A 27,843-nucleotide genomic window follows, 5' to 3' on the forward strand; every position below is an offset into this window, starting at 1 on the left:
GGATAAGTCTACCCAAAGTCTCCTCCATGCCATCTAATGCCCCCTACTCACTCCCTATGTCCCTTTATAGATTCATGCCACCTCCATATCCACTCACCCAATATCCACTGTGGGCAGACCTCTGGGGCTATTTTGATATGAGGAAGGTAAACTTCCAACAATCTAATACATCTCTTGCTCATGCACACTTGAAACCCATTCAAAGCTTTTAAATCTCCCCAAGTAGTTCATGTCTAATAAAAACAATTTTTTATTCTGACCCTACATCTTGCACAGTAAGTCCTTTAATAGCTTTTGAAACCCAGCCAAGGGCTTATTGGCATAATAATAGTCCCTCTGAAAACAACAAAGAACTCTAATTAAAACTGCATTAATCGATGGTCTGTCAATCAAAATAGCCCAGAAAAAGGTTATTTTTAAACTCAGGCAGTTTAAGACTTTATGTTTAAAGAGCAGAGGTTTAAAAAACAAATCAGATCTGGACACTTAAATAGACTTTATCGGCCTTTCAAGAGCATTTACGCCTACTCCCTAAATTTCTGACTCCCACACAACTGGTTAAGGTGATTGCAGCAACCAAAATGGGGTCTGTTTGAACTCAGCACTAAGTTCAATTGGCCCTCCTGTGTGAATTGCAGCTTGCCCTGATGACAAAAATTGGACCTTTTGTAAAGGGGGGTGGGTGGGACCTTTACATCCGGGTCCATTTTAGAGGTCCAAAATCCGGCCCTTTGTATTCACAGTAATTTTTTTATGGTTCCATCTGTTGGAACAGAGCGAAGCAGTGGGATTAGTTTTGTATTGCTTGAGGAGAGAGCTGGCACTGAACATGAATAATCAGGATTGCAATCCAACGTCATCAGCTGGAGGCCCAAACCATTTTGATGGCTGGACTTCATTTATATTCTATGGGCGAGCTGCCCATGTATTTGCCGTGCTGATAAACTGCTTGTTCAGGTAGTAAATCTAATGGATACATTTAAAATAAGCTTGTACCTATTAAAGGGGAGGTGGTTTTTCAGTTGTGTATGGCAAGAACAATTTGTAAACTGCTGAGAAATCCAACTTGCAGGGCTCTCTCTCTTTTTGTTAGCAGTGTTGTGAATGCGTCAGGAAGGAAGTCCTCTTTCCTTCTGATTCTGGATGGGTGACTAAATAACCCAGTTAGTAGACATAGCGAGAGGTTTGCACAGCATATCAATGTATCTTTACACCAAGGGCCTGACTAGTACACAAAGAGCTCCTCAATTTGACTAAGTAGAGAAACCTTCCTGTTTGATTGAAGCTTTGCAACACAACACGTTTGTCCCAGGACTCTTAATCCTTCCTCCCCCACGGCACAGGCCTCTCCTCCAATAACAACATGACACATAGTACAGCTCCTGCTAATGGTTACAGATGCAACACCTGCTACTGCTGTCAGAACTGGCACAAACAACGTACAGCTACTAACCAGTTACAACTGGAATGGATTTCATTACTCAGTCAACTGCATTGGCACTGGAGGTATTTAATTCACACAGCCACTCCCTCTTGCTGCTTTGCTTTCTCAGTATGAAGTTATATCAGGAACCTAACAATCCTTTGGCACACACCAACTCACTCCCACGTTTACGTTGTGCTGTTGTGCAGTCTGGATCTATGAGCAACATGATGATGCCTTCAATCACCCTTGCTTGACCTGCCAGCAGTCTGTGGGAGGAAACCAGAGCACCTGGAGTTCCCATGTGTCTTCTGCCCTTGTCCTTCTAGATGGTAGCGGTCGTGGGTTTAGATGGTGCTGCCTAAGGAACCTTGATGAGTTCTTGCAGTGCGTCTTGTAGATGGTACACACAGCTGTTACGGTGCATTGATGGAGGAGGGAGTGAGAGGTTGTGGCTGAAAAACCCCTGCAGTGATGGCCTGGAGCTGAGATGATTGACTTACAACAAACACAACCATTTTCCTTTGTGCCAGGCATGACTCCAACCAGTGGAGAGTTTCCCCCTGATTCCGATTGACTCCAGTTTTGCTTGGACTCCTTGATACCATATTCGGTCACCTGCTGCCTTAATGTCAAGGGCAGTCACTCTCACCTCAACTGTAGAGTTCAGCTCTTTTGTCCATGTTGAGCCAATTAACTCATTCCATAATAATGCATGCTAAAAAAAGCAAACTATGAAATCTGGTGTCATAATTTGATCCTTTTAATGTCCGCTTAATTAATGCTCCTTGAGAGCCTTACCCTGCTGCTCAGTGCCTGATTGAGGGGGTCCACCGAGAGACACACCTTGCCCTTGTTGCTGAACACCCCTATCCCTCCCACACAGGGAAGCCCTGAACCGAAATCAATGGGAATCAGGGAGAAAACCTTCCACTAGCTGGAGTCAAGATATGGCACAAAGGAAGATGGAAGAAGGAAACTACTGTGAACAGAGCTGCCACAACCGAGATCATCAAGTATAGGTAGCCATTTTGTTAAGACGATAATGGCAGAATCCCATACTGAACACACGTGGATAATCAGTTTGATATCCAGTCAGTGATTTTGTTTATGTGGTGAACCATTGTTGGTTACCACTGTGGGGTTGTTATAATGTTGTTGTTGGGCTAGGGTGTTTACACTGTGGGATTAATACACCTGTGGTTATTGCTGTTGTGGCACATCCCAGTTGGGCCCCGCCTCCTGGGAGAGGTATAAGACCCTCTGCTCGGGCGGGACCCCTTCAGTCTGGAATGGTGTACTCGTGTTCAAATAGTTCCATTGTTAGACAATAAAAGCCTTCAGTTACCGAAGCCTTGTGTCTTGTGCTCGATTGACGTGCATCAATTTTATTGTCTAACACTAAACTCTCGACGGAAAGGAGAGTATGGAACAAATACTAAAGCCAGAGCGTCTGACGCTGGATCCACGTGCGGTCGGCGCCTCTAACACCTTCGACCCTGGCTGAAGTGTTTCGAGGACTACCTGGCAGCCTCTGCAGCGGTCACCACGGATGACGACAGACTCCAGGTCCTCCATGCGAGGGTAAGCGACACTGTCTACCTCGCGATCCGTGCGGCCACCACTTACCCGAGGGCCCTCGAGCTTTTGAAAAAGCGCTACACGAGACCTCCCAACGAGATCCACGCTCGTTACCTCCTCGCTACACGACGTCGGCAGTCGGGCGAAACCATGGAGGATTACGCCAATGAGCTCTTGCAGCTTGCCATGGGCTGTGACTGCAAAGCTGTGTCGGCTGAGCAGTACATGTACGACCTCGCCCGAGATGCGTTTGTGGCAGGGGTAGGGTCTTCGTACATCCGGCTCAAGCTGTTGGAGAAGGGGAATCTCAACCTGACCCAAGCTATGGAGATGGCTGAAATGCTTGAGACGGCGTCGAAGAGCTTGGCCCTGTATCCGGAGGACCACGTGGAGACAACGTGGCAGGAGCAGTCACAAATCCCTCCTCGCCCCACGGGCTCGTGCTCCCATATCGACCCGACGACGGCGGCAGCCCCAGGCGGCCCGCGGTGCTATTTCTGCGGAGGAGCCAAGCATCCACGGCAAAAGTGTCCCGCTAAAGCGGTGGTCTGTAATCAATGCGGTAAAAAGGGGCACTACGCGAAAGTCTGCAGATCGAAGCCCAAGAATGGCAGTGCAGCCTGTGACCCTCCATCGACGTCGAAGTACCCACGAGGTCCATCCACGTGCGAGCCCAGGACGACGCCATTGTGGTCGGCGGAGTCGGAGGAGGATGACCACCAGGAGTCGCTACGCTTGGCGCCCTCAACCATGTGCGATTCATGGGGGCGGCCATTTTGGTCGACGACGACCAGGAGCGACCAGCAGGGGTCCTCAGCATCGACCTCAGCTGCCTGCAGTGACGTCCAAGGGCCAACGGTGGTGTCGATCACCCTGGACCAGGCTAAGCACCACAGGCTTGACTGTTCAATTATGAACATTAAGGTAAATGGTCGTACTGTTTATTGTCTGTTTGACAGCGGGAGCACTGAGAGCTTTATTCACCCTGACACTGTAAAGAGGTGTGGACTCCGGGTTCTACCTGCCAAACAGACAATTTCTATGGCATCACGGTCCCGGTCTGTACCGATCCAAGGACGTTGTGTGGTAACTCTGAAAGTGCAGGGCACAATTTACGAGCGATACAGGCTCCTTGTGTTGCCGCATCTTTGCGCGCCAATTCTCCTCGGACTAAACTTTATGGTCCACATGAAGAGTGTGATCCTACAGTACGGTGGGCCACTCCCTTCGCTGACAGTAGGGGACCAGCCGCAGCCTCCAAATTGTCCAAAGCGCCCCGCATGCAATCTTTCCACACTAAAGATCACCACACCCTCTTTATTTAAGAATCTGGTACCAGGCTACAAGCCCATCGCTACTAAAAGTAGGCGTTACAGCACTGAAGATCGGATCTTCATCAGATCTGAGGTTCAGCGGCTCCTCAAAGAAGGGATCATACAGCCCAGTGTTAGTCCGTGGAGAGCACAGGTCGTGGTGGTTAAGAGCGGGAACAAACCCCGGATGGTCATTGATTACAGTCAGACCATTAATCGATATACGCAGCTGGATGCGTATCCTCTCCCGCGCATATCTGATATGGTCAATCAGATTGCGCAGTACCGGGTGTTCTCCACCATAGACCTTAAGTCCGCCTACCACCAACTCCCCATCCGCCCAGAGGACCAACATTACACGGCGTTTGAGGCGGATGGTCGTCTGTATCAGTTTCTTAGGGTTCCATTTGGTGTCACCAATGGGGTCTCGGTCTTCCAGCGTGCTATGGACCGAATGGTGGACCAGAACGGGCTGCGGGCTACCTTCCCGTACCTGGATAATGTCACCATCTGCGGCCATGATCAGCAGGACCATGACACAAATCTCCAGAACTTTTTGCGCACTGCATCTCGCCTGAATCTGACCTACAACAGGGAGAAGTGTGTATTCCGTACCCGCCGGTTAGCCATCCTGGGATACGTAGTGGAAAATGGGGTCATTGGCCCTGATCCCGACCGTATGCGCCCCCTTGCTGAACTTCCTTTGCCCGCTAGCGCAAAAGCACTGAGGAGATGCCTAGGCTTCTTCTCCTATTATGCGCAGTGGGTCCCCAACTACGCGGACAAAGCCCGTCCGCTTATTAAGTCCACGACTTTTCCACTCACGCCAGAGGCCCAATTGGCCTTCAAGGCATTGAAACGCGACATTGCGAAAGCCACGATGCACGCGGTGGACGAATCCATCCCTTTTCAGGTGGAAAGTGATGCATCTGATTTCGCCCTGGCCGCCACACTAAACCAGGCAGGCAGGCCCGTCGCATTTTTTTTCCGCACCCTTCAAGGTCCCGAAATTCGGCATTCAGCGGTGGAAAAGGAGGCCCAGGCCATTGTGGAGGCCGTCAGACACTGACGCCATTACCTGGCGGGGAAGCGGTTCACCCTGATCATGGACCAGCGGTCCGTGGCGTTTATGTTCAATAACACGCAGAGGGGCAAGATCAAGAATGACAAGATCTTGTGGTGGAGAATTGAGCTCTCCACCTATAATTACGATATTATGTATCGTCCAGGGAAACTCAATGAGCCCTCGGATGCCCTCTCGCGCGGAACATGCGCTACTATGCAGGAGGACCGCTTGAACGCCCTCCATAATGACCTGTGCCATCCTGGGGTCACTCGGCTCTACCACTTCATCAAAGCCCGCAATCTGCCTTACTCGGTGGAGGACGTCAGGTCAGTGACAAGGAGCTGTCGGATTTGCGCAGAATGCAAACCGCACTTTTACCGACCTGACCGGGCACATTTGGTCAAGGCCACTCGCCCCTTCGAGAGGCTGAGTGTGGATTTTAAGGGCCCCCTTCCCTCAACAGACCGGAACGTGTACTTTCTTAACATCATAGACGAGTACTCCCGGTTCCCGTTTGTTGTCCCCTGTGCGGACACGTCGACTGCCACGGTGATCAAGGCATTCCGTGATCTTTTTACCCTGTTCGGGTACCCCAGCTATATACATAGCGACAGGGGCTCGTCGTTCATGAGTAATGACTTGAGGCAATTCCTGCTCTCATACGGGATTGCCTCTAGTAGGACCACGAGTTACAACCCTAGGGGCAATGGACAGGTGGAGAGAGAGAATGCTACAGTCTGGAAGGCTGTCCTATTGGCGCTGAAGTCCAAAGGCCTTCCAGTCTCCCATTGGCAGGAGGTCCTCCCAAATGCGCTTCACTCCATTCGCTCCCTCCTGTGTACGGCAACCAATGCTACTCCCCACGAGAGGATGTTCTCATTCCCTCGGAAGTCGTCCTCGGGGATATCTTTACCAGCCTGGTTGACGTACCCAGGACCCGTCCTTCTGCGGCGACATGTAAGGGCCCGCAAGTCCGACCCCTTGGTCGAACCGGTCCACCTCCTCCATGCCAACCCTCAGTATGCCTATGTGGCATATCCTGACGGGCGAGAGGACACAGTCTCGATCCGAGACCTGGCGCCCGCAGGGGACGTAGCAACTCCTGTCGCTCCCATACCCCCAGTCACGAATCCCCTATCTCTTATTTCTCCCCCGGACGTGGCGCGGTCAGCACCGGGACCAGTGCATAACAGTTATACTCCACCGTACAGCTTGCCTGAGACTCGGAGATCGGCGCCATCGCAGAAGGTACCGGGATCCCCTGCATTACCGCTTCATCAGGGTCAACCGGCCCGTGAGTCCGCGAGAGGACAGCCGGACGCTGTTTTGGAGAGAACGCCACCGCAAGCACCTGCTCTGGTGTCACCGCCGGTATTGAGGAGGTCACAACGACGGTGCGGTCCTCCAGACCGTCTGGACTTGTAGATTGTTGACTTTTTTTATATAGTCTGTTTTCGCACCCCGCCGGCCTTTGTTCTCAAAGGAGGGGTGAATGTGGTGAACCATCGTTGGTTACCACTGTGGGGTTGTTCTAATGTTGTTGTTGGGCTAGGGTGTTCACACTGTGGGGTTGTTCTAATGTTGTTGTTGGGCTAGGGTGTTTACACTGTGGGATTAATATACCTGTGGTTGTTGCTGTTGTGGCACATCCCAGTCGGGCCCCGCCTCCTGGGAGAGGTATAAGACCCTCTGCTCGGGCGGGACCCCTTCAGTCTGGAATGGTGTACTCGTGTTTAAATAGTTCCATTGTTAGACAATAAAAGCCTTCAGTTACCGAAGCCTTGTGTCTTGTGCTCGATTGACGTGCATCAGTTTACTGGCCTCATCAAGACAGTGATGGAGAATCATAGGTGAGCAAAGGTACAAACTGCCCAAGTTGTAGAAACCCCTTTGCCGTCGTGATCATCCTGATCCGGATTTCCAAAGAGCTCATGCAGACTTCAGTGAAAGTTGGAAAATGACAATTTCTTGGAATCTGTAACCACTCTGAGTGGATCAAAAGGCAACACATGGTCAACGCACAATGCTGAATGAATAATAGACACGTTACAGTCCATTTCTGCACATCATAGTTTACCAAAAGAACATGGGGCCGATTTTACCAAATCGGGACTAAGTGCCGGGTGCGACCGTAAATCAGACCCGCGCCCGGCAGCCGCGCTCCAGCGCCCCTATACGCCTTTTTTCAGCGTGGGTCTAGTGGGCGGGGCCTAGCGTATTTGCATCTGTCGGAGCGCTGAACAAAAGAACCTGACAGAACGCGCCCGGGCGCAAAACAAAAAGCAGAGAGCGGAGAGAGCCTCTCTGCCGTTCATCCTCTGGTCGGGGGGGGTGGAGTGGGGGGGGGAGAGGGAGGGTGGGGTGGGAGGAGGGGAGGGGGTGTGACGTCTCATTCCTGGAGGGGGGAAGAGGGGGTGTGATTTATCATTCCTGGGGGGGGGGCGGGGGAGGAGAGGGGGTGTGACGTCTCATTCCCTGGGGGGGGGGGGGTGTGACATCTCATTCCCTGGGGGGGGGTGGCGGGGGGAGGAGGGGGGTGTGACGTCTCATCCTCTGGTCGGGGGTATACAAAATCATGAATTGTTTTGAACAGCAGAGGGATCAATAACCCTCAAAGGACACAGTGGCAAAATAATGAGAGGCAAGATGAGGAACATGTTTTAAAGCAGTGGGTTTGTTATGAGTGGAAATGCACTGCCTGAAAGGGCGTGGAAGCAGATTCAATAATAACTTTCAAAAGCAATGTGGATAAATATTGAAGAGAAAGAATTTACAGGACCACGGGGAAAGGGTGGATCTTTCAAAGAGCTGGCACAGACGTGACGTGCTGAATAGTGTCCTTTTCACGCTTCTAACAGGAAAATGTCCCTGTTAGAATCCCTACAGTGAAGGAGGAGGCCATTCAGCCCATCGAGCCTGCACCGAGAACAATCCCACCCAGGTCCTATCCCTGTAACCCCACACATTACCCTACTAATCTCCCTGACATCCCTAACACTAAGGAGCAATTTAACATGGTCAATCAACCTATCCCGCACATTTTTGGACGGTGGGAGGAAATCGGAGCACCAGGAGGAAACCCACGCAGACACGGGGAGAATGAGCAAACTCCACACAGTCACCCAAGCCGGGAATCGAACCCAGGTCCCTGGCACTGTGAGGCAGCAGTGTTAACCATTGTGCCACCGTGCCGTCCTAAAATGTTAATTCATGCCTGGACCTTTATGTTCTGGTTACTTTATATGCTGGATTAAGTTTTTATTCATAGAAAGTATATACTTGCTCATGGAGGCTAATTATACGTAAAAGGCTATGGAGAGTATCCCACTTGTAACAATTATTATACATATACTACTCCTTAAAATGCCTGTTGTAATTTCCTTGGGGACTGCTTGTAGGACCAATCCTCATATAAGTGAAAAAACTCTAGAGTGCACAGCTGAGTCAGAGGTGAAAAAGGGAGTGGTCGGGCTCTAACTATTTTCTTCTATGTTCATTTTAAGTGAGTCATATTTGGTTTCCTGATTTAAAAAAAAGGTTCCAGGTGCCACTTGTCACAGTTTCAACTAAACCTGGGGTAAGGCTTAGTTCGCTATGTAATCATCAAGATGTGAGTCATTCAGATACTGGTTGAGCGGAATCTATTGTTAAACCTCTACAAAGAACCAAGTCCCTCGGATTTTTAAAAATTCTTCTAACAGTTTTCTCTGGTTTTGAAGGGAGCAAGTTCCTTGCAATAGATTTGAAGTTGATATTTAATATCCATTTATCCCCATTATATTCTCCTACAGGTGTTAATTCCTCTCCCACTCCCATGCATACCAATTGCCTCCATTTCCCCACCAATTTGACCATTCTTCATTTTAAAGTGTGTCAGCAAATGTTGACTGTCTATTTAAGTGGCATTACAAGTTAGCCTGTTCTCAACTGACATCCACCTGTGTGGACTTTACTGCATTCACCTTTGTATTTGTAAGCGTCTATGTGTATTTAACAGCTTTTTTGAAATACTGTCTAAAATTACCACCAATTGTCAGTGGGCATCTTGTGAAATATGAATTATAGAATCATAGAATCTCTACAGTGCAGAAGGAGGCCATTCAGCCCATTGAATCTGCACTGACCACAATCCCATTCAGGCCCTATTCCTGTAACCCCACTTATTTACCCTGCTAATCACATTGACACTAGGGTCAATTTACCATGGCCAATCAACCTAACCCACACATCTTTGGACTGTGCGAGGAAACCGGAGCACCCGGAGGAAACCCACGCAGACACGGGGAGAATGTGCAAACTCCACACAGACAGTGGCTCGAGGCCAGAATTGAACCTGGGTCCTTGGCGCTGTGAGGCAGCAGTGCTAACCACTGTGCCACCATGCTGCCCAAAGACGATGGCACGTCATCCCTGGGTGGGATCGAAGCACCATCCGAACGCACTAGCCGATTGCGCCACAAAGATTACATGTGGCTCCATTTAATGTAGTTTTTATATTCTTTGGGAATAGCTGAATACAATCTACTAATTCTGACAGGACCCCAAAGATATCTGAAACTTTGGGATTGATTGATTGAAATGGGAATGGGAACCATGCTGTTTTCTATAAATGTGGCCTCTCCACAGCATCAGGTGTTTAACCTGCATGACAGTTTAATAAGCTAGCTCTTGTCTTGTGCCAACATCTTTTGGCAATTGTCATTTCCCCTTGCTGCAACAAGCAGATATACTGTATCTTATTGTATGTATGATGTGTTCTTCAGAAATAAAGAAAAAGAACTATGTTAAAAGCTTTTAATAATGTGGCGATTGTCCCTTTAAGGATCCATCTGCACAGTAAGGGTCACATGACCTGGGGAGCCAATTGGGGAGCAGGGTGGGGGATCATTTTGGTGAGCTCAGGTCTTTGTCCAGAACCTTCTCGGGAGCTGAGTGGCGGCTGTGAGGCTGCAAGCCTCTGCATTATGGTTATACATAAATAAACACTACAGTTGTTATTTAACTAACTGGTGAACTGAGATTATTACAAATAAAGATTGTGATATCTCCTTTATAAAATGTTATTTCTGACTGTTCTGTGATTTTCTGTACAATTCTTATACAACCCTTCAAACTAATACCTCCTGCTGTCTATGATTCTGAATCCTCCTGGGAACTCACCAGTGAACTTTCTTCATGAAAGAGCTCAAATCCTAAAGTGTTCACAAACTGTTCAACATGGAGCATAGCTACTTACTGTGCCTACTCCAGTCCAACGCCAGCAACTCCACATTATGTCAGCATAGTGGTTTTGTTACTGAACTAAAGATCTGGAGTTGAAATTCCACCATGCGAGTTGAGGACCTAAAATTCAAATAATTAAATTAGTTTAGAATAAAAGACTTGCATCAGTAATGGTGACTGCAAAGTTGCTGCTTTGTTGTGAAAAGCCATCAAATTCACCCAGGTCCTTTAGGGAAGGTAATCTTCTCACCTAAATGTGGCTTCAAACTGACAGGAATGTGGTTGACTCTTAACTGACTTTCAAATGTCCAAGCAAACCATTTAGTTGTATCTAACCATTATGAGAAAATCTAATAAGACAAAAACCAGATAGACTACATAACATTGACCTAAGCATTTGACATAACAAAGGCACAACGTCCCCCAGCCGTGTGGACCCTGCAGTGTCCTCTCCTTAATAATCGGCAGGGGTGAAACAATGATCAGGCAGGGGACGAGGCGAGCCCATTGCACTTGGGGAGTGCTGACGCCTGCGATAGTGGTTTGCCCACGCTTGGGTAGAATAAAGGATCAGGTTAGTCAATAAGGTTAAACCAAGGCTTTACCTGATACAATTTTTCAAAGCCATCTCGGCCTTTTGGCTAAGATGAAGCATTAGATCAAGCCTGGGAGGGGGTGCGATGCCTCATCCTGTCACCTTGGATCTTGATTGATCAAGCCCAAGATGGGATGCAATATCTTGTTTTGTCAGCTTAGATCTTGTTTGTCTCTCATGTGGGGACCATGGTTAGGCTTAATTTGAATTGGCTTTTTTGATTAGAATTAAAGTTTCCAAAGCTACCAATAAAAACTAAACTAAAAATGAACTGGGGACTTATGCCAAAATTCAGAGAGTTATTCCAAAGACTAGCCAAGCAACAAGATGTAGTCATCTTCACCAAAGCACTGGAGGAGGCTATATGTTTTCACTTTGAAGTCTATATGTAGTTAGCTTTATCCTCTTTGGTTAGGGTGAGTCAAAGGCTGGTAATGCCTCAGAACTATTCCTGCTCCACTGGCCTTACTTAGTCAGTGGAAATTCCATTTACACAAAATAAACAGGTATCCTGCAGCACTTGTGGTGAGGTAATGTTGTTTGAGTGGGAGCAACTCTAAGGAATGTCCATATCAATGACTCACAACCTTCCTCAATTGGCGAGTGGTCTTTGGAAGGAGTTGATGTAATGGGCTGAATGGTCTTTTCTTATTTCATGTTTTGAGTTCTTCGAGAGGTCTTGCACCACCCCTGATCTGCAGTAATTCTTCAGCCTAAAAAAAACTGCTAATCTGTTCCATAGTGACTAAATGTATCAAAATGTATGGTAATGAACCATTTGAATAGGAAGGTCCTAGTTTCGATTTCTAATCTATGCTGAGTTCATTAATTTTGGTTGGGGTAGGATTTGCAGTGTCACTGTTGGATTAAGCACCTCTAGGTCAGGGTTTCCAGTCCTGATTGTTATCTGGCTGTTGCTCCTAGAAAGAGTAGATTTTGAGTAAGAACAGGATTGGACATGACAGTAACACCTTTCTGGGTTAAGTGCTCTGCCAACTAAATATCTAAGCTCACACATGGCTGCATAGGTCAGAAAAAAAAGAGAACATATGGCCATTCCTTGCTGAAACATTGTGTTAGAAGATGACCGGTTCCCACAAAACTGTACCACAGATGTGAAGGAGAGGGAGGAAGAGTTTAAAAAAGGTTACCTTGTCCAGAGATTTTGTGGCGCAATGGATACTGACCCTGCCTCTGAGCCAGAAGCTCCGGGTTTGAGTCCCACCCCAGGACTTGATGGCCAAGGAAGGTGCATTCATAACATGGCCAAAAGGTTAAGTATCAACCTGCAAAATCCTTCCGACACTCACCAAAGGCAGGCGGTAAGCCTGGTCAGCCATTCTTAATTTGGAATGATGCCCCTCAAGCTATCAGTCCCTGGCTTCAGGCTTGTGACCTGTTCCATGAAAAACCTCGCTATGGGAACAGATGAAAACCTGCCTCGTGTACCACTTAGTGAGGGAAGAGAAACAACCCTCACCCAAAACCACACTATAGAAACATAGAAACTAGAATGAAGTAGGCCATTTGGCCCCTCGAGCCTGCTCCTCCATTCATTTTGATCACGACTGATCATCAAATTCAATACCCTGATCCTGCCTTTCCCCCATATCCCTTAATCCCTTTAGCCCCAAGAGCTATATCTAATTTCTTCTTGAAATCACACAACATTTTGGCTTCAACTACTTTCTGCGGTAGTGAATTCTACGGACTCACCACTCTCCGGGTGAAGAAATTTCTCCTCACCTCAGTCCTAAAGGATTTACCTCTTATGCTCAAACTATGACCGCTAGTTCTGGACTCACCCACTATCGAGAACATTCTTTCTGAATCTACCCTGTCTAATCCTGTTAGAATTGTATAAGTTTCTATGAGATCCCCTCTCACTCTTCTAAACTCCAATGAATACAATCCTAACCGACATAGTCTCTTCTCATATGACAGACCTGCCGTCCATTATTAATTGAGCTAATTATGATTAGCTCAGCGCTGTATAAATGAACTAGATTTCAGTCTATTGTTGGAGAGATGTATACAGATTTGTCAGACAACAGCCAGCCAATAATTTCAGTCAGTATAACTGTGAAGTTTAATACTAATGGAAATAAAATCTGGAAACACAGCAAGTGTTTGACTGCCACAAACATGACCGGATGTCTACAATTCGCAACTGGTAAAATAAAACACACCATACACACCCCGGAAAATGAAACGTATGTTTGTCATGCAGATCAAGAATGATAAATGACTGAAACCAACCTTCCCAGCGCAAACCGACTGCAGTGCTGGTCGAGAAGGACAAGCAACAAGATCATTCTGATCCCTGCTATTTTGTGGTTCCAATTAACACAAAAATGTTGAAAGTCAGCTTGCGATTGTTAATGACTTTAATTGGATTTACAGGTAAGTGGAGAAAATAGTTTTATTGTGTGTCTTGATTTGAATAATGGACAATATGAAATCTGCGCATTTGTGGGGTGTGTGTTTGGCTATTTTTCTCATAAGTTACAAAAGATACTGCTTTCTGCCAAGTAAGTCCCCCATCATGTAAAACATTTCAATGAGTTCAAAAGCATCACTCTTCTGAGTTATGCAATTTTCATGATTCCTGATCCTTCATGGTCGCTGATTCTGTACAATTACTCTGAGACCTCAATTTGATTAGTAAAAGTAAAAATTGAAGTAGCAACCTGTAATTAAAAATTATAGATAATAAATGTTTATTAATTGTTCTTTAAAATAGAAACGTGCTGTATCTAATTTTTCTTGTTAAATCTCAAGCTACATGAATATGATCTTAAGGGGACAAAGAGGTGACAATGGTGGCTCATTTTAACAAGAAAGTGCTCGCTCTGCTTTTTGTTAAGAGTTTTTTTTTGTTTTCCCCGTGTAATGGGCATGGTGCTCCCTCACTTTACCCAGGACACCTTGAAGACAATGTTTCTATTTTGATTGGAACTCTTTTTCAAGCCAAGCTATTTGAAGTTAGGCTGTGTTCTGAGTCAATGCTGGATGTTAAACAGAAATGATCGAGATGACCAACTAACACTGAGGCAAATATTACTGCCATTATTATCATTCAACATTGGTGTTTTCCTGTACCATAAGCCTTGACGTTAAGAGCCTTAATGAAAAGAACATAAAAGTAGGATTTATCAGGTAGGAAACTGATGCTAAAATAGCTCAGCAGCTGATCAGATTTAGAATTTTTTTTGAGGTGCGGATGTTAGGAGGCAAGGTTAAGGGTTCCCAATCATTTGTCCTATATGGGCTTTATAAGGAAGTATCCCTAATCTTTACAAATGATCCATTGTTTCAATTCTGTCGGTTCAAAAGACTTATATTTATAGGTTGCTGTTGTGATGATTAAACTTATGAGGAAAAAGAACTAAGACAAATCAGTGGCTACCATTGACTTGATTCATGTTGGAGAAGAAACATTCTCTTCTCCTGCATTTTAAATTTAGTTTCTTTTCTCTCTTTATTGTCTTCATGCCCTGGCTGGGAAGGTGTGAGGGAAGTCAATATATATGCACAACTACACTGATGCTGTTCTTAGCTGTTGCTGAGTCAGATCAAGAATGACAACTTACTGTTCCTGAACTTCTATCCTTTCATTTCTGGAATAGTCCACTTGCCCATCTTTTTCTCTCTATAGCATGGTCATACAGAACAATTTGTCATGTGGGAAAATTGCAAGAAACAATTTTTTATGCAAATGTGTATAAAAGTTTTCCAACCATCCAGAATGTTTCAGCAGCTGACACATAGATCAGTTGAATAATATGGAAATCCAATCAGTGAATTCTAAGAAATAACAAAACACATTTTTCTTTCATCAGCAAACTTGCTTCTATCTGATGTTTTAAGTCTTATCTTTTATTGAAAAACTGAAGTGAAAGACCATGGTCCATAAATTTATGATGTAGCTATGTTTGAAGATAACAAAGAAAATAAGGTACCTCAGCCTATATAAAGATTGTTTTAAACCATGAACATTATGGGAATGCCCAAAGAAGATAAGTGGCAGAACTTTCACCTTTGGCACGGTGTAAAATAGATTCTACAGAATGCAGTGAAATGGGCAGCCTATCTGACTCTCTGTGAAGTTGAAAGTTCTTCCTGTGGAGTGACACAATTTTGAGGTTCTGAGAAAAAAACGAGTAGGAGAAAGTAAGAGACTGTATTTTGTCTTGATTTCAAAGTAGGAAAGGGACAATATGTGGGATATACAGCATTAGAGAGGTTGGACTGTTTCTGTACCAGGGTAGGAATTGATCCATTTAGATTTTTGTCAATAAAAATTACAATATCCTGTATTCCTGCAATGCATCTTGTAGATGGTACACACTTTTTCTTCCTTTAGGATGCTCCTCAAAACCTACCACTTTGACAAAGTTTTGTGTCATTTCATACAGTGTCAAATTGTGTTTGGTAATGTACCTGTGAAACACTTGGGACATTTTATTATGCTAAAGGCACTGAATAAATGCAGGTTGTTGCTGAAGAAGGTTTTTTCTGGACACCCTAATTTGGAAGATTTAGAAGTTGCCATATATATAAATGCAAGATTCACTTTGCAGAATTAATGGTAACCATTGCCTAAATGTAGAAAATTGTTCATGTCACTATTCCTGCACTAAGAAAAACCAGACTGCAATATCTGGCGTGATCCGAGGACAGGATTTATATTTGTATTGCAAACATTGTCACTGTGCGTCAGAGGTTGGGAGAATGAATGTTTGTGGCCAGTCAAGCGGGCTGCTTGATTATATTATTGTCTTAGCAAGGCCACTGACCTATAGTGATTGAATATGCTAAATGAACTTTTCCTTAGTATTTTGCGAGTTTAAGAGGTACTTTGTATTTGTATTGTTTGATTATGTCCATATATCAGTTGCTTTGATTATTATATTTTGTTTTAATTTTATATATTGTTCTAAAGTTGAGGATACACAGGCAGATGATAAGGAAGATCAGTGCTATGTAATAATACAGAGGGAAATGTTGTATGGTTTGGTAATGTCAGGAGTTATATCTGGATTCTGCATGAAGTCTGAGAAGCAGAGAATTTTGGAATTAAGGAGGGGTAAGAGTGGTGCTTTGTGATTCTGAATGGAGTAGGAGTGGGATGCTAGGATGTGAATGGACAACCTTATGAGTCACACTGACCTCAGTCATAGTATTATTAACCTGTACCTAGTCCTGACCCCTTATCACCCTGTGTTCAGTGACCTACACTGGCTCTCTGTTAAGCAATTTTTAAATTCTCATCCTGGCTTTCAGCTCCTTCCATGGACTCATCCTCTCTCTATCTCTGTAATCTCCTCCAGACCTTCCATTCTGGCTTGTTGAGCACCCCCACTTTAATCACTTTATCAATGCTGTATCTTCAGCTGTCAAGACTCTAAACTCCAGAATACACACCTCAAACCTTTCTGCCTCTTGTCCTCTTTTTTTTCCTTTAGGATGTTTCTCAAAACCTACCACTTTGACGAAGTTTTGTGTCATTTCATACAGTGTCAAATTGTGTTTGGTAATGTACTTGTGAAACACTTGGGACATTTTATTATGCTAAAGGCACTGAATAAATGCAGGTTGTTGCTGAAGAAGGTTTTTTCTGGACACCCTAATTTGGGAGATTTGGATGTTGCCATATACTTAAATGCATGATTCACTTGGCACAATTAATGGCAATCATTGCCTAAATGTAGAAAATTGTTCATGTCACTATTCCTGCACTAAAAAAAAACAGACTGCAATATCTGGCGTGATCTGAGGACAGGATTTATATTTGTATTGCTAAACATTAGAAACATGGTATAGTTTTAAGTGGATTTAATTTAATGTTTCTGTGACTGTAGTTTTACATGCTGGACAAATATGTTTGTTTGTGTGGGGTTGGTTCAGTTCCATCTGTGTATCTATTGTGCTTAGAGAGGGTTATGGCATGAAGAGTAAATAGACTAGCAGAAGTAGCAGTGGTTGCTGTGCAACTGGGGGCCTTTTAAGGTAGAAAGATCTTTTGGATTTTTTGTAGCTGGATATAGAAGAAGGACACCAGAGAGTCAACATCTCTCAACTCTGCCAGGAGGAGCTGGACAGGACAAGGGAGCTGCAGAGAGACATTCTTCCGAAGTAACCAGATACAGTTCAGAAAACCAGGGAATTGGGACAGAAAGCATGTCTTAAGAAGACTGCAGTTAAGAGAACAGCGACCAAGGTATTGTTCAGAGGAGAATTCAAAGGGAGACAGCTACAGTCACCAGAGCTAAAGTGGAAAAGCAGACTTCAAAGGTGAATCAAAAAATTGATGCCATTTTAATAGAGTCTGTGAATCGAGAGTTGAAGCAATTATGAACAGTTTGTACAGCAGTTTGGACAAAGAAATCCTAAAGGGAGTTGAAAACCCTAGATACTGGATTCATTTTTGAAAGTGGAGCGAAAGCTTTGTTTGTATATAATCATTTGGAAAAGCTGGAATGGATTTCGGAATGCAAACTGCTGATGTGTTGTGAAAGATGATTTTAAAGTGTTTTTCTGGGAGTGGAGTTTGGAAACTTTCATGTGACAATTATCTGGGGCAATTCTGAAGAGAAATCCACAGACACTAATGGAGTATGCATTTTCACATAGACAGTCTGTGTGATTAAAGGGACTTTGTGCTACTGAGACCATTGTAGTTTAAGATTTGCTTTGCAATCCATATTAACCTTAAAATCTGTGTATATTTGTGAAGCCAAGGTGTGGGTGGGCGGGGGGGTAAAGGAGCATTGTATCATAATCCATTCTTTCATGTTTAATTTTTTTTCTCATTAAAACTAAGTAACGGTATTATGACTCTGTTCCTCCACATTTTAAAAAATAAATAAAAGTTACAATCTTTTGATCCAATTTGAAAAGCACCCATTAATTCCTATCCTTTGTTTCCTCTCTGCCAAACAGTTTTCTATCCATTTCAATACACTTCCCCCAATCCCATTTGCTTTAATCTTGCATGATAATCTCTTACGCAGGACTTTGTCAAACGTTTTCTGAAAGTCCAACTATACCAACATCGACTGGCTCCTCCTTGTCAACTCTACTAGTTACATCTTCAAAGAATTCCAACAGATTTATCAAATATGATTTCCCCTTCATAAATCCATGCTGACTCTGTCTGATCCTGCCACTGCTTTCTAAATGCTCTGCTATAAAATCCTTGATAATGGATTCTAGAATTTTCCCCATGACCGATGTTAAGCTTACTGGTTTTCCCTGTTTTCTCTCTACCTTCCTTTCTAATATTCTGAACATTAGCAAATGTGAGGTAATGCATTTTGGAAGGTCTAATACAGATAGGAAATATACAGTAAATGGCAGAACCCTTAAGAGTATGGATAGGCAAAGGGATCTGGGTGTACAGGTACACAGGTCACTAAAAGTGACAATGCAGGTGGAGAAGGTAGTCAAGAAGGCATACGGCATGCTTGCCTTCATTGGCTGAGGTATTGAGTTTAAAAATTGGCAAATCATGTTGCAGCTTTATAAAAACTTAGTTAGGCGGCACTTGGAATATAGTGTTCAATTCTGGTCGCCACACTACCAGAAGGATGTGGAGGCTTTAGAGAGGGTACAGAAAAGATTTACCAGGATGTTGCCTGTATTGGAAGGCATTAGCTATGAGGAGAGGTTGGAGAAACTTGGTTTGTTCTCACTGGAGCGACGGAGGTTGAGGGGAGACCTGATAGAAGTCTACAAGATTATGAGAAGCATGGACAGAGTGGATAGTCAGAAGCTTTTTCCCAGGGTGGAAGAATCAATTACTAGGGGGCATAGGTTTAAGGTGCGAGGAGCAAGGTTTAAAGGAGATGTACGAGGCAGATCTTTTACACAGAGAGTAGTGGGTGCCTGGAACTCATTGCCGGGGGAGGTAGTGGAAGCGGATAGTGACTTTTAAGGGACATCTTGACAAGTACATGAATAGGATGGGAATAGAGGGATATGGTCCCCGGAAGGGTAGGGGGTTTTAGTTAAGTCAGGCAGCATGGTCGGTGCAGGCAGGGAGGGCCGAAGGGCCTGTTCCTGTGCTGTAATTTTCTATGTTCTTTGTTCTTTGCCCCCCAATCTGTTGGGATTGTTCCCAAGTCTATAGAATCCTGTAAGGTGACCACTAATGCATCCACTATTTCCAAAGCCACTTCCTTAAGTACTCTGGGATGTAGGTTATCAGCCCTGGGGATTTATCCACCTTCAATCCCATCAATTTTCCCAGCACCATTCCTCTACTAATATTGATCTCCCTCAGTCCTTCCCTCTCACTAAATCTTGCATTCTCCAACATTTCTGGCATCTGATTGGTGTCCTCTTTTGTGAAGACAGAACCAAAGTATGTATTCAGTTGCTCAGTCATTTCTTTGTCCACCATTATACATTCCCCCGTTTCTGTCTGTAGGGGACCTACATTTGTCATCACCAACCTCTTTCTCTTTATGTATCGATATAAACTCTTAGTGGCACTCATTATGTTCCCTGCAAGCTTAGTTTCATACTGTATTTTCCCTTTCTTAATCAATCCCTTGGTCCTTCTTTGCTGAATTCTAAACTGCTCCCAATCTTCAGACCTATTATTTTTCTTGGCCAATCTATATGCTTCTTCCTTGGATCAGATACTCTCTCTAATTTCCTTTGTAAGCCATGGATTGGCCCTCTTATCCATTTTGCTTTTGTGCCAGACAGGAATTAACAGTTGCTGCAATTCCTCTATGTATTCCTTGAATGTTTGCCATTTCCTATCCACTGTCATCCCTTTAAGTAACTCTCCCCAATCAATCAGGGCCAACTCATAGTTTCCTTTATTAAGAATCAGCACCCTAGTCTATGAATCAACTACTTCACTCTTCATCTTGATAAAAAATTCTATCATGTTATGGTCACTCATCCCCAAGGGGTCTTGTACAGCTAGATTGGCAATGATTTCCTTCTCATTACACAGTGCCCAGTCTAAGATGGCCTGCTCTCTAGTTGGTTCCTCCACATATTGGTCAAGAAAACCATCCCGTATACACTCCAGAAATTCCTCCTCTACGGCATTGTGGCTAACTTGATTGGCCAATCCATGTGCAGATTAAAATCACCCATGATCATCGATATTCCCTCATCACATGCTTCTCTAATTTCGTGTTTAATGCCATTCCCAACATCAGCACTGCAGTTTGGGGGTCTATATATGATACCCACTAATGTTTTTTGCCCCTTGGTATTTCTCAACTCTACCCAAAAAGACTCCGCATTGTCGGAGCTAATATCCTTTCTCACTATTGTGTTATCTGGGATTGTAACAAAGTATTGACTCCTTGGGCATACAGGAGCAGGAAAAGGGAGCGTGGGAAGAAGTGGCAGCAACAGATCTGGAGTAGGGTGAAGACATCAGCTCGAGGGGAGGAGGCAGGTTGCAAACTGTCAGAGGGTTGAGAGTGGAGAGGATATCAGGTAGCAGCTGACACATGGCATGGAGAGAGACAGCAAAGTCTCTTTGGATAAGTTGGATAAGTAGCCTGGTCCTTACAGGAATCAGGTAGAGAACACAGTTTAAACCAGCAGACCAGGAACTGGTAGCAGAAAGTACTAATCCTGGAATGAGTCACGTGGAAAGAACAAGCCAAGCAGAAAAGTAATGGTCTGAAATAGCGAATTTAAGCATTACAGATTGGTGTGATGGAAATAGTGTGACTGAGATGGTATAATGGGAAATAGCATTACAGAAATAACATGCTGGAAATAGCTTGACAGAGAAAGTGTTGCAGTAAAGTGTTTCAGGAAGTCAATTATGTTTTCAGGGCATGTGCAGCTGAAGTTCTACTGAACAAAACTCCAAATGTACTTATATATAACTGAATGTATTTAGAAATAACTGGAGCAATGATTTTAAGTCAGCAACTGCAACAACATCTGGATCTTGCCATATCTCTATCCAGAGAACCTACCACTTTTTTTTGTCTGTCTACCTTTTTGACGGAGGAGAAAGACACAATGTCCTGGAGTCAAACCACCTCTGGTTGTTACATGCATTATATTGTGTGGGAAGGTTCACGGGAAGTTGGCTTTCCTGGCTTCATACCTGAAATTTGCTAAGGTTACATCTGTGGTGCACCCGGGTAAAAAAATACTAGTGATTGAGGTTTGCATTGCAAAAGCTGCATATCTGAGGCCAGGCCCACAAGTGCAAATAAGAAACTCACTCCCAAACACATGAACAAAGATCCAATTACTGAATGCTAAAATGGTTGACATTTTGTAAAAGATGTTTTCAACCTATGGATTAATTATTAACAAACAGTAGCCACAGCTTCCAAGTGTAGACCTTGCTGGCACATTATGATGTCAAACATGGAAAGGAAAACTGCTTTTATTACAAACTGCTCTTCTTCACTCTGCTTTCTGCCGGTGAACGCTAAGTTCACTTGGTTTGTGTGAAGTAATATCAGTTTCAGAATTTGCATTTCCCTCCTGCTGTGTGAAATTTCCAGGAAGAGAGCAGGAGATTTTTAAAAACTTGTTTAATGCCCTTGAGCAGCTGAGACAAACATCATGCTACTCTGCAGCAGACCAATCAGATACTAAACAATTAATTTAGTGTAAATTACACATGTGTCTAAGATAAAGACAAAAACAGCATTTCATTACTCTGTCTCTTAAAGGTACATAGGAATTAGGAGCAGAAGTAGACAAGTTCAGCCTTTCGAGCCTGCTCCGCTATTCAATCAGATAATAGCTGACCTCTCCCTGATCTCAAATCCACTTCCCCACCTGTTCCCCATATCCCCTTATCCCTTTTTTCATTAGAAATATATCTATCTCCTTCTTGAAATCATGTAACAAAGAACAACAAAGAACAAAGAACAATACAGCACAGGAACAGGCCCTTCGGCCCTCCAAGCCCGCGCCGCTCCCCGGTCCAGGATTGAATCCTGAATCCAGGATCCCCGCCCAATTTTCCAGCCTATCTACATACTAATATCCTATCCCCGAGCTGTCCCTCACAGCAACGATGCTTTGTTCATCACAACTATTAGCTCACCCCTACCCCCCCATTCCAGACCATGTGATCTCCAGGGAGAGGCGAAAACCCAGAGTGAAAACCCCAGGGCCAATATGGGGAAAAAAAAAAATCTGGGAAATTCCTCTCCGACCCCCTGAGGCGATCGAAACGAGTCCAGGAGATCACACTGGCCCTGATCGGAAAATGCTTCCCAACCCTATTCATTTCCACTTCCACGAACACCATATGAATTCCCTGCCCCCGAGACAGGTTCCCAACTATCCGCAGTCTCGCTCTGTACTGGCACCAGCAAGATGATCATAGAATGAAGCCTTGAAACGAGAAACAAAGAACAATTAGCCCGCGCCGCTCCCTGGTCCAAACTAGACCACTCTTTTGTATCCCTCCATTCCCACTCCGTTCATATAGCTGTCTAGATAAGTTCCCACTCCGTTCATATAGCTGTCTAGATAAGATATATAAGTAACGATTCAGACTCAACCGCACTATGGGGCAGTAAGTTTCATCTCTGTGAGAAGTAGTTCCTCCTCATCTCAGTTTTGAATCTACCACCTCTCAACCTATACCTGTGACCCCTTGTTCTAGTTTGCCCCATAACAGAAAGAAATTGGTCTACATTCACATTATCAATCTCTTTTACAATTTTATATACCTCGACCAGATCCCCTCTCATTCTTCTAAACTCCAGCGAGTATAAGCCCAAACGTTTAAGCTCTCCTCATGTGTCATTCATCCCCGGAATCAATCTGCTGAACCTCCCTTGAGCTGCCTCCAACGCCACCACATCCTCCTTCAATTATGGAGACCAAAACTGGGCGCAATACTCCAGATGTGGTCTCACCAGGTATCCTATACAATTGCAACAACACTTCTCTACTTTTATACTCCAGTCCCTTTGCAATAAATGCCAACATCTTATTTGACTTTTTTCTTACATGCTGCACCTGCACACTGACTTTGCTTTTACAGTAACGGACTGTTAAAATGAGAGATTCTGTGTAAGAATTCTCTTCCCTCCTCCAGTTGGTAGAAGTTGAAACACTGAATGATTGAGCTAATGGGAATCAGTTTTTCTTCAGATTTTGGTTGGGTATCTAAGAAGTGTAGAATGTTTAAATCTCCTGACTGGGAAACCTAGAGCTGTAGAAAATTTGCTGCACAGTATAGTGTACACAGTATCTCACGGGGTACATTCCCCTTACCTCCATACAGAGACCTTAATTGTAAGAGCCAAGGCTAAATAATTCCTAAATATGCACAGCTTAAGTCTTGTAATCTTCCCATTTCTTGCCCAACTGGAACAATCTCCTTTAGGGCTATGGGTCCCAGGGTTATTTGCGACCAAATAGAAACATTTCAAATCCTTTATGATGGGTCTGCCCCTATAAGTTCTATTAGTGAACCCACTTGTCTAGTCAATCATCAATATTGTTCTGACATTTCAGTTCAGCTATCAGATTATCATTGAGGGGTAACTTCGTTCCCAACTTCCATTGAATGGCATAATAGCCAGAATGATTTCAACCCCAAGGAGGTTAGTCACAACTCAGTTGTTAAAAGAAACTGAATTCTGACAAAATAGACAGCAGATTCCAAGAGCTTGTCTTGAGTGATTTGCTTGTGAAAGATTTTGTGAAAGGGAAATGGTATTTGACTAATTTATTACGGTTCTTTGAGGAAGTAACTGTCAAGGTGGATAAAGGGGAACCTATGGATATACTTAGATTTCCAGAAGGTATTTGACAAGATGCCACATCAAAGGTTGCTACACAAAGTAAGAGCTTATGGTGTGGGGGATAACATATTAGCATGGACAGAGAATTGGTTAGTTAACAAGATACAAAGACTAGGCATTGAACTAGTAATCCACAGGGCCAGGTGAAAGTTCGGGGGCATGGATTCACATTTCATCATGGTAGCTCGTGGAATTTAAATTGAAACCTAGTCTTAGAAATCGTGACCATGAAACTATCATCGATTGTTGCAAAACCCATTAGTTCATTAATGTCCTTTAGGAAAGGAAATCTGCTATCCTTACCCACTCTGGGCTTTCTGTGACTCCAGATCCACAGTGTTTGTCTCTTAATTGCATCTGAGCTGAGTGACTTGCTGAGCCATTTCAGAGGCAATTAAGGATGGGCAACAAATGCTGGCCTTTCCCGAGATGCCCACATCCCGCCTCCATCACATGACAGAATAAGAAAAAAAGTGGGTGGGCAATGTGTAACCAGTGGAGTGCCGTAGCAATTAGTGCTAGGGTCTCAACTACTTACAATGAATATCAATGATTTGGATGAAGGGACTAATTGCTAAATTTGCCAATGACATGAAGATAGGTAGAAAAGTAAGTTGTGAAGAAGACATCTGAGTCTGAAACATGTTGTAGATAGGTTAAGTGAGTGGGAGAAATTATCAGATGGAGTATAACGTTGAAAATATGAACTTGTCCACTTTGGCAGGAAGAATGGAAAAACAGTATATTACTAAATGGTGAGAGATTGCATGGCAGCACAGGGATGGCATGGTGGCACAGTGGTTAGCACTGCTGCTTCACAGCGCCAGGGACGCAGGTTTGATTCCTGGCTTGGGTCACTGTCTGTGTGGAGTTTGCACATTCTCCCCGTGTCTACGTGGGCTTCCTCCGGGTACTCCAGTTTCCTCCCACATTCTGAAAGACGTGTTGGTTCGGTGCATTGACCCGAACAGGCACCGGACTGTGGCGACTAGGGGAATTTCACAGTAACTTCATTGCAGTGTTAATGTAAGCCTTGCTTGTGACTAATAAATAAATTTTACTTTTAACTCAAATACAGGGGGATCTGAGTGTGCTTATACATGAATCACAAAAAGTTAGTGTGTAGTTACAACAAGTGATTGGGAAGGCAAATGGAATGTTGTTAGTTGTGGTAAGGGGAATGGAATCTGAAAGTAGGGAAATCTTACTACAGTTATCTGGAGCGTTGGTGAGCCCACATCTGGAGTACAGTGTACAGTTTTGATCTCCTTATTTAAGAAAGGATATAATTACATTAGAAGCAGTTCAGAGAAGGTTCACTCGACTGATCCCTGGGATTAGAGAGTTAGGTAAGTTGAGTCTGTATCCATTGGAATTTAAAAGAATGAGAGGTGATCTAATTGAAACATATAGGCCAAAATTCTCCACCACCCCTGCTGGCAAAAACGGACAATTTGGTGCTCATCAAATCTCCATTCACTGCAGAAGGACCGGAAAATCCCAGCCATGAGCGAGGTCGGAGAATTCTGGCCATAAGTTTCTGAGGGGGCTTGACAGAATGGATGCTGAAAGAATGATTCTCCTTGTGGGAGAAACCAAAACTAGGGGGTACAGATTAAAAATCAGGGGTCTCCCATTTAAGAATGGGATGAGGAGACCACTATTAGATCAGCCACGATCTTATTGAATGACGGAGCAGGCTTGAGGGGCCGAATGGCCTGTTCATCCTCATTTGTACATTTGTATGGTCTGATGTTGAGTGGCAAATCTCAGAATAAAATGTGAAATTGCGCTGTCACTATTTTCCTGTTCAAGTACGGACATGCGCCTTACTCTACTGAATAATAGTCTGACAAAAACTGTTTCTGTGTGAGATTTATTCTAGTACTGCTTTCTTTCATTCCTGCTTTGTTGAAGATTAACCACGTGCAGCGACTTAACTAACTCTTCCACCCTAACCAGTACTCATACAAAATGAACCGCTCAAGATCTTTCACTTCTCCAATGTCACAGCAGCTGATCAATTCACTGTGTTAAGTTTCTTCTTCAGTTCCTGAACATTTGATCAATTCACTGCATAAGATACTGACCAACTGATCAGTTATCCTTATGAGTTAATTTGCCACTCCTCAGACCAGCCAATCCAGTATAAATTATATTGTATCATTGTATACATTATACCCCCGCTATCAGTCCCCTGGAATTGGATTGGTACGTTGTATAAGCTATTCCTCAATTTCCTAGCCCCTGAACAGTTGATCAATATCGCTGTAAATGTGCCTCTCTGTCCTAGAGCTCTGAACAACTGCAGTTAGCAACTTTGCAAGACTGAAAGCATAAATCAGAGCTGTGGAACACTTGGCATAAAGGGCCTCTCTGAGCCAGTAACTCTGTGTAGCCACAGCTGCTAGAAAATTATTGGACCTTTTTCCTTTTCTTTTTCTTCATTTAAAGTGTTTCATTTTTTTCCACTGAAGAACCTGATGACTCTGGCTGATTTCACAGCCAGTGCAGTTCTGAGCCACAGACACCAGGGACGGGATTTTCCGGCCACACTCGCCCCAGAGCCGGAAAATCCCACCTGAGGTCAAGAGACCTTTGCATGGTCCATATCCCGCCCGCTACGATTCCTGTGGTGGGCGGGATGGGAAAATTCAGCCCTAGAAGTCCCAGGTTTGGTCACTGCACCAGTATAGTAGAGCTATTCGAGTTGACCTCCCAACTCTGTCCTCTAAACAATGTTACCTACATTTTCTGGTCAGTACTGACCAAATGTTGCCATATTTTGGGATTTCTGGCTGTGCAGGATGTCATTACTGTAACACACACGTTGATCTTGACTTTCTGAGTGTTAAATTCACAGGGCAGTAGAATATGAAGATGTGAGCCAATATTCAGGTAGGTATCTGAATCAGCACACTGCTGTCAATGAAAGCTTCCGGGTGTTTCAATGATGGTTCATGTTGATTTTGATTGAAATGATTTATTTGAGCTCAACAAGTGTAGTCCCATGATACACTAATCAAAATCCATGCCCACCTTATCTGGTGTCGAATAATGAACGCTATGATAACAGTAGGATAAGTTTTTTAAAAAGTTCTTTTTTAAAAAAGCCATTCAATGACAACTTTCCAGTTTCTTAAAAAATGCTGCTTTTTGCCACAAGCCAATAAAAGTGTCAATCATCCAGACCTTTTAAAGTATTGACAGCATAAACTGCAAGCACTTGAAATCTCTTTATCTTGTGTAAATAAACATTGTGAAATTGACAGCACAGATCAGGAACTGTCAATCAAGCAGTGTTTTCCTTGGGGCCCAGATGTTTCAACAGGTTAATTATGTACTCTTGTCTGAGAGCCCAGGCATCCATCAGAGTACTAAAACTATGGGGTTAGTCAAACTAGTGCCTATAGAGTTCATGGTTCAATACAGTGTATAATTGGTGAATGGGCATCTTCTACAGGGATATTTATAATATTTTATGGTTCTATGTGTGAACAGTGCATTGTATTACAGATTCCCCATCTGTTTTATGTATGATCGTACAATCTACATGACATAAATGTGTTAGTTTGATTTAGCAGCGAGGATCTCCCGATCATCTCTGGGTCTGCTTGTTTCTCAGGATGTGTGTTTGCTGTTGAGGTGACAGTGAAGGACAGCCATTTGAACGCACCGGAAGGAGGGACTGTCACTTTGCAATGTACATACACAACTACGCAGAAGAACTCGTCTAACCTGAACATCCAGTGGACTTTCCTTGGAAGCACCTCCAAGGATCAAGAGCAGGTATTCCAGTTCATAACATTGTGGTAGAACATTCACAGCCCTGCTATCATCAGTGTAGCCAGAATGGGAGCAATGTA

At 44.0% G+C, this 27,843-nt stretch overlaps 1 protein-coding gene across 1 annotated transcript in view; it reads left to right on the plus strand.

Moving 5' to 3' along the window:
- The first annotated feature begins 858 nt into the window (after nt 1–858).
- LOC144492866 (V-set and immunoglobulin domain-containing protein 1-like) overlaps nt 859–27,843 on the plus strand; it is a 50,616-nt gene continuing 23,631 nt past the window's right edge. Inside the window, exons 1-3 of the mRNA XM_078211410.1 lie at nt 859–957; nt 13,432–13,604; nt 27,603–27,766. Of these exons, the coding sequence (XP_078067536.1) occupies nt 13,556–13,604; nt 27,603–27,766 (213 nt within the window). The 5' untranslated portion in view covers nt 859–957; nt 13,432–13,555. The remainder of the gene's footprint in view (nt 958–13,431; nt 13,605–27,602; nt 27,767–27,843) is intronic.

This window comes from Mustelus asterias, chromosome 4 (assembly GCF_964213995.1).
Source record: "Mustelus asterias chromosome 4, sMusAst1.hap1.1, whole genome shotgun sequence".
NCBI classification, from domain to species: Eukaryota; Metazoa; Chordata; class Chondrichthyes; order Carcharhiniformes; family Triakidae; genus Mustelus; species Mustelus asterias.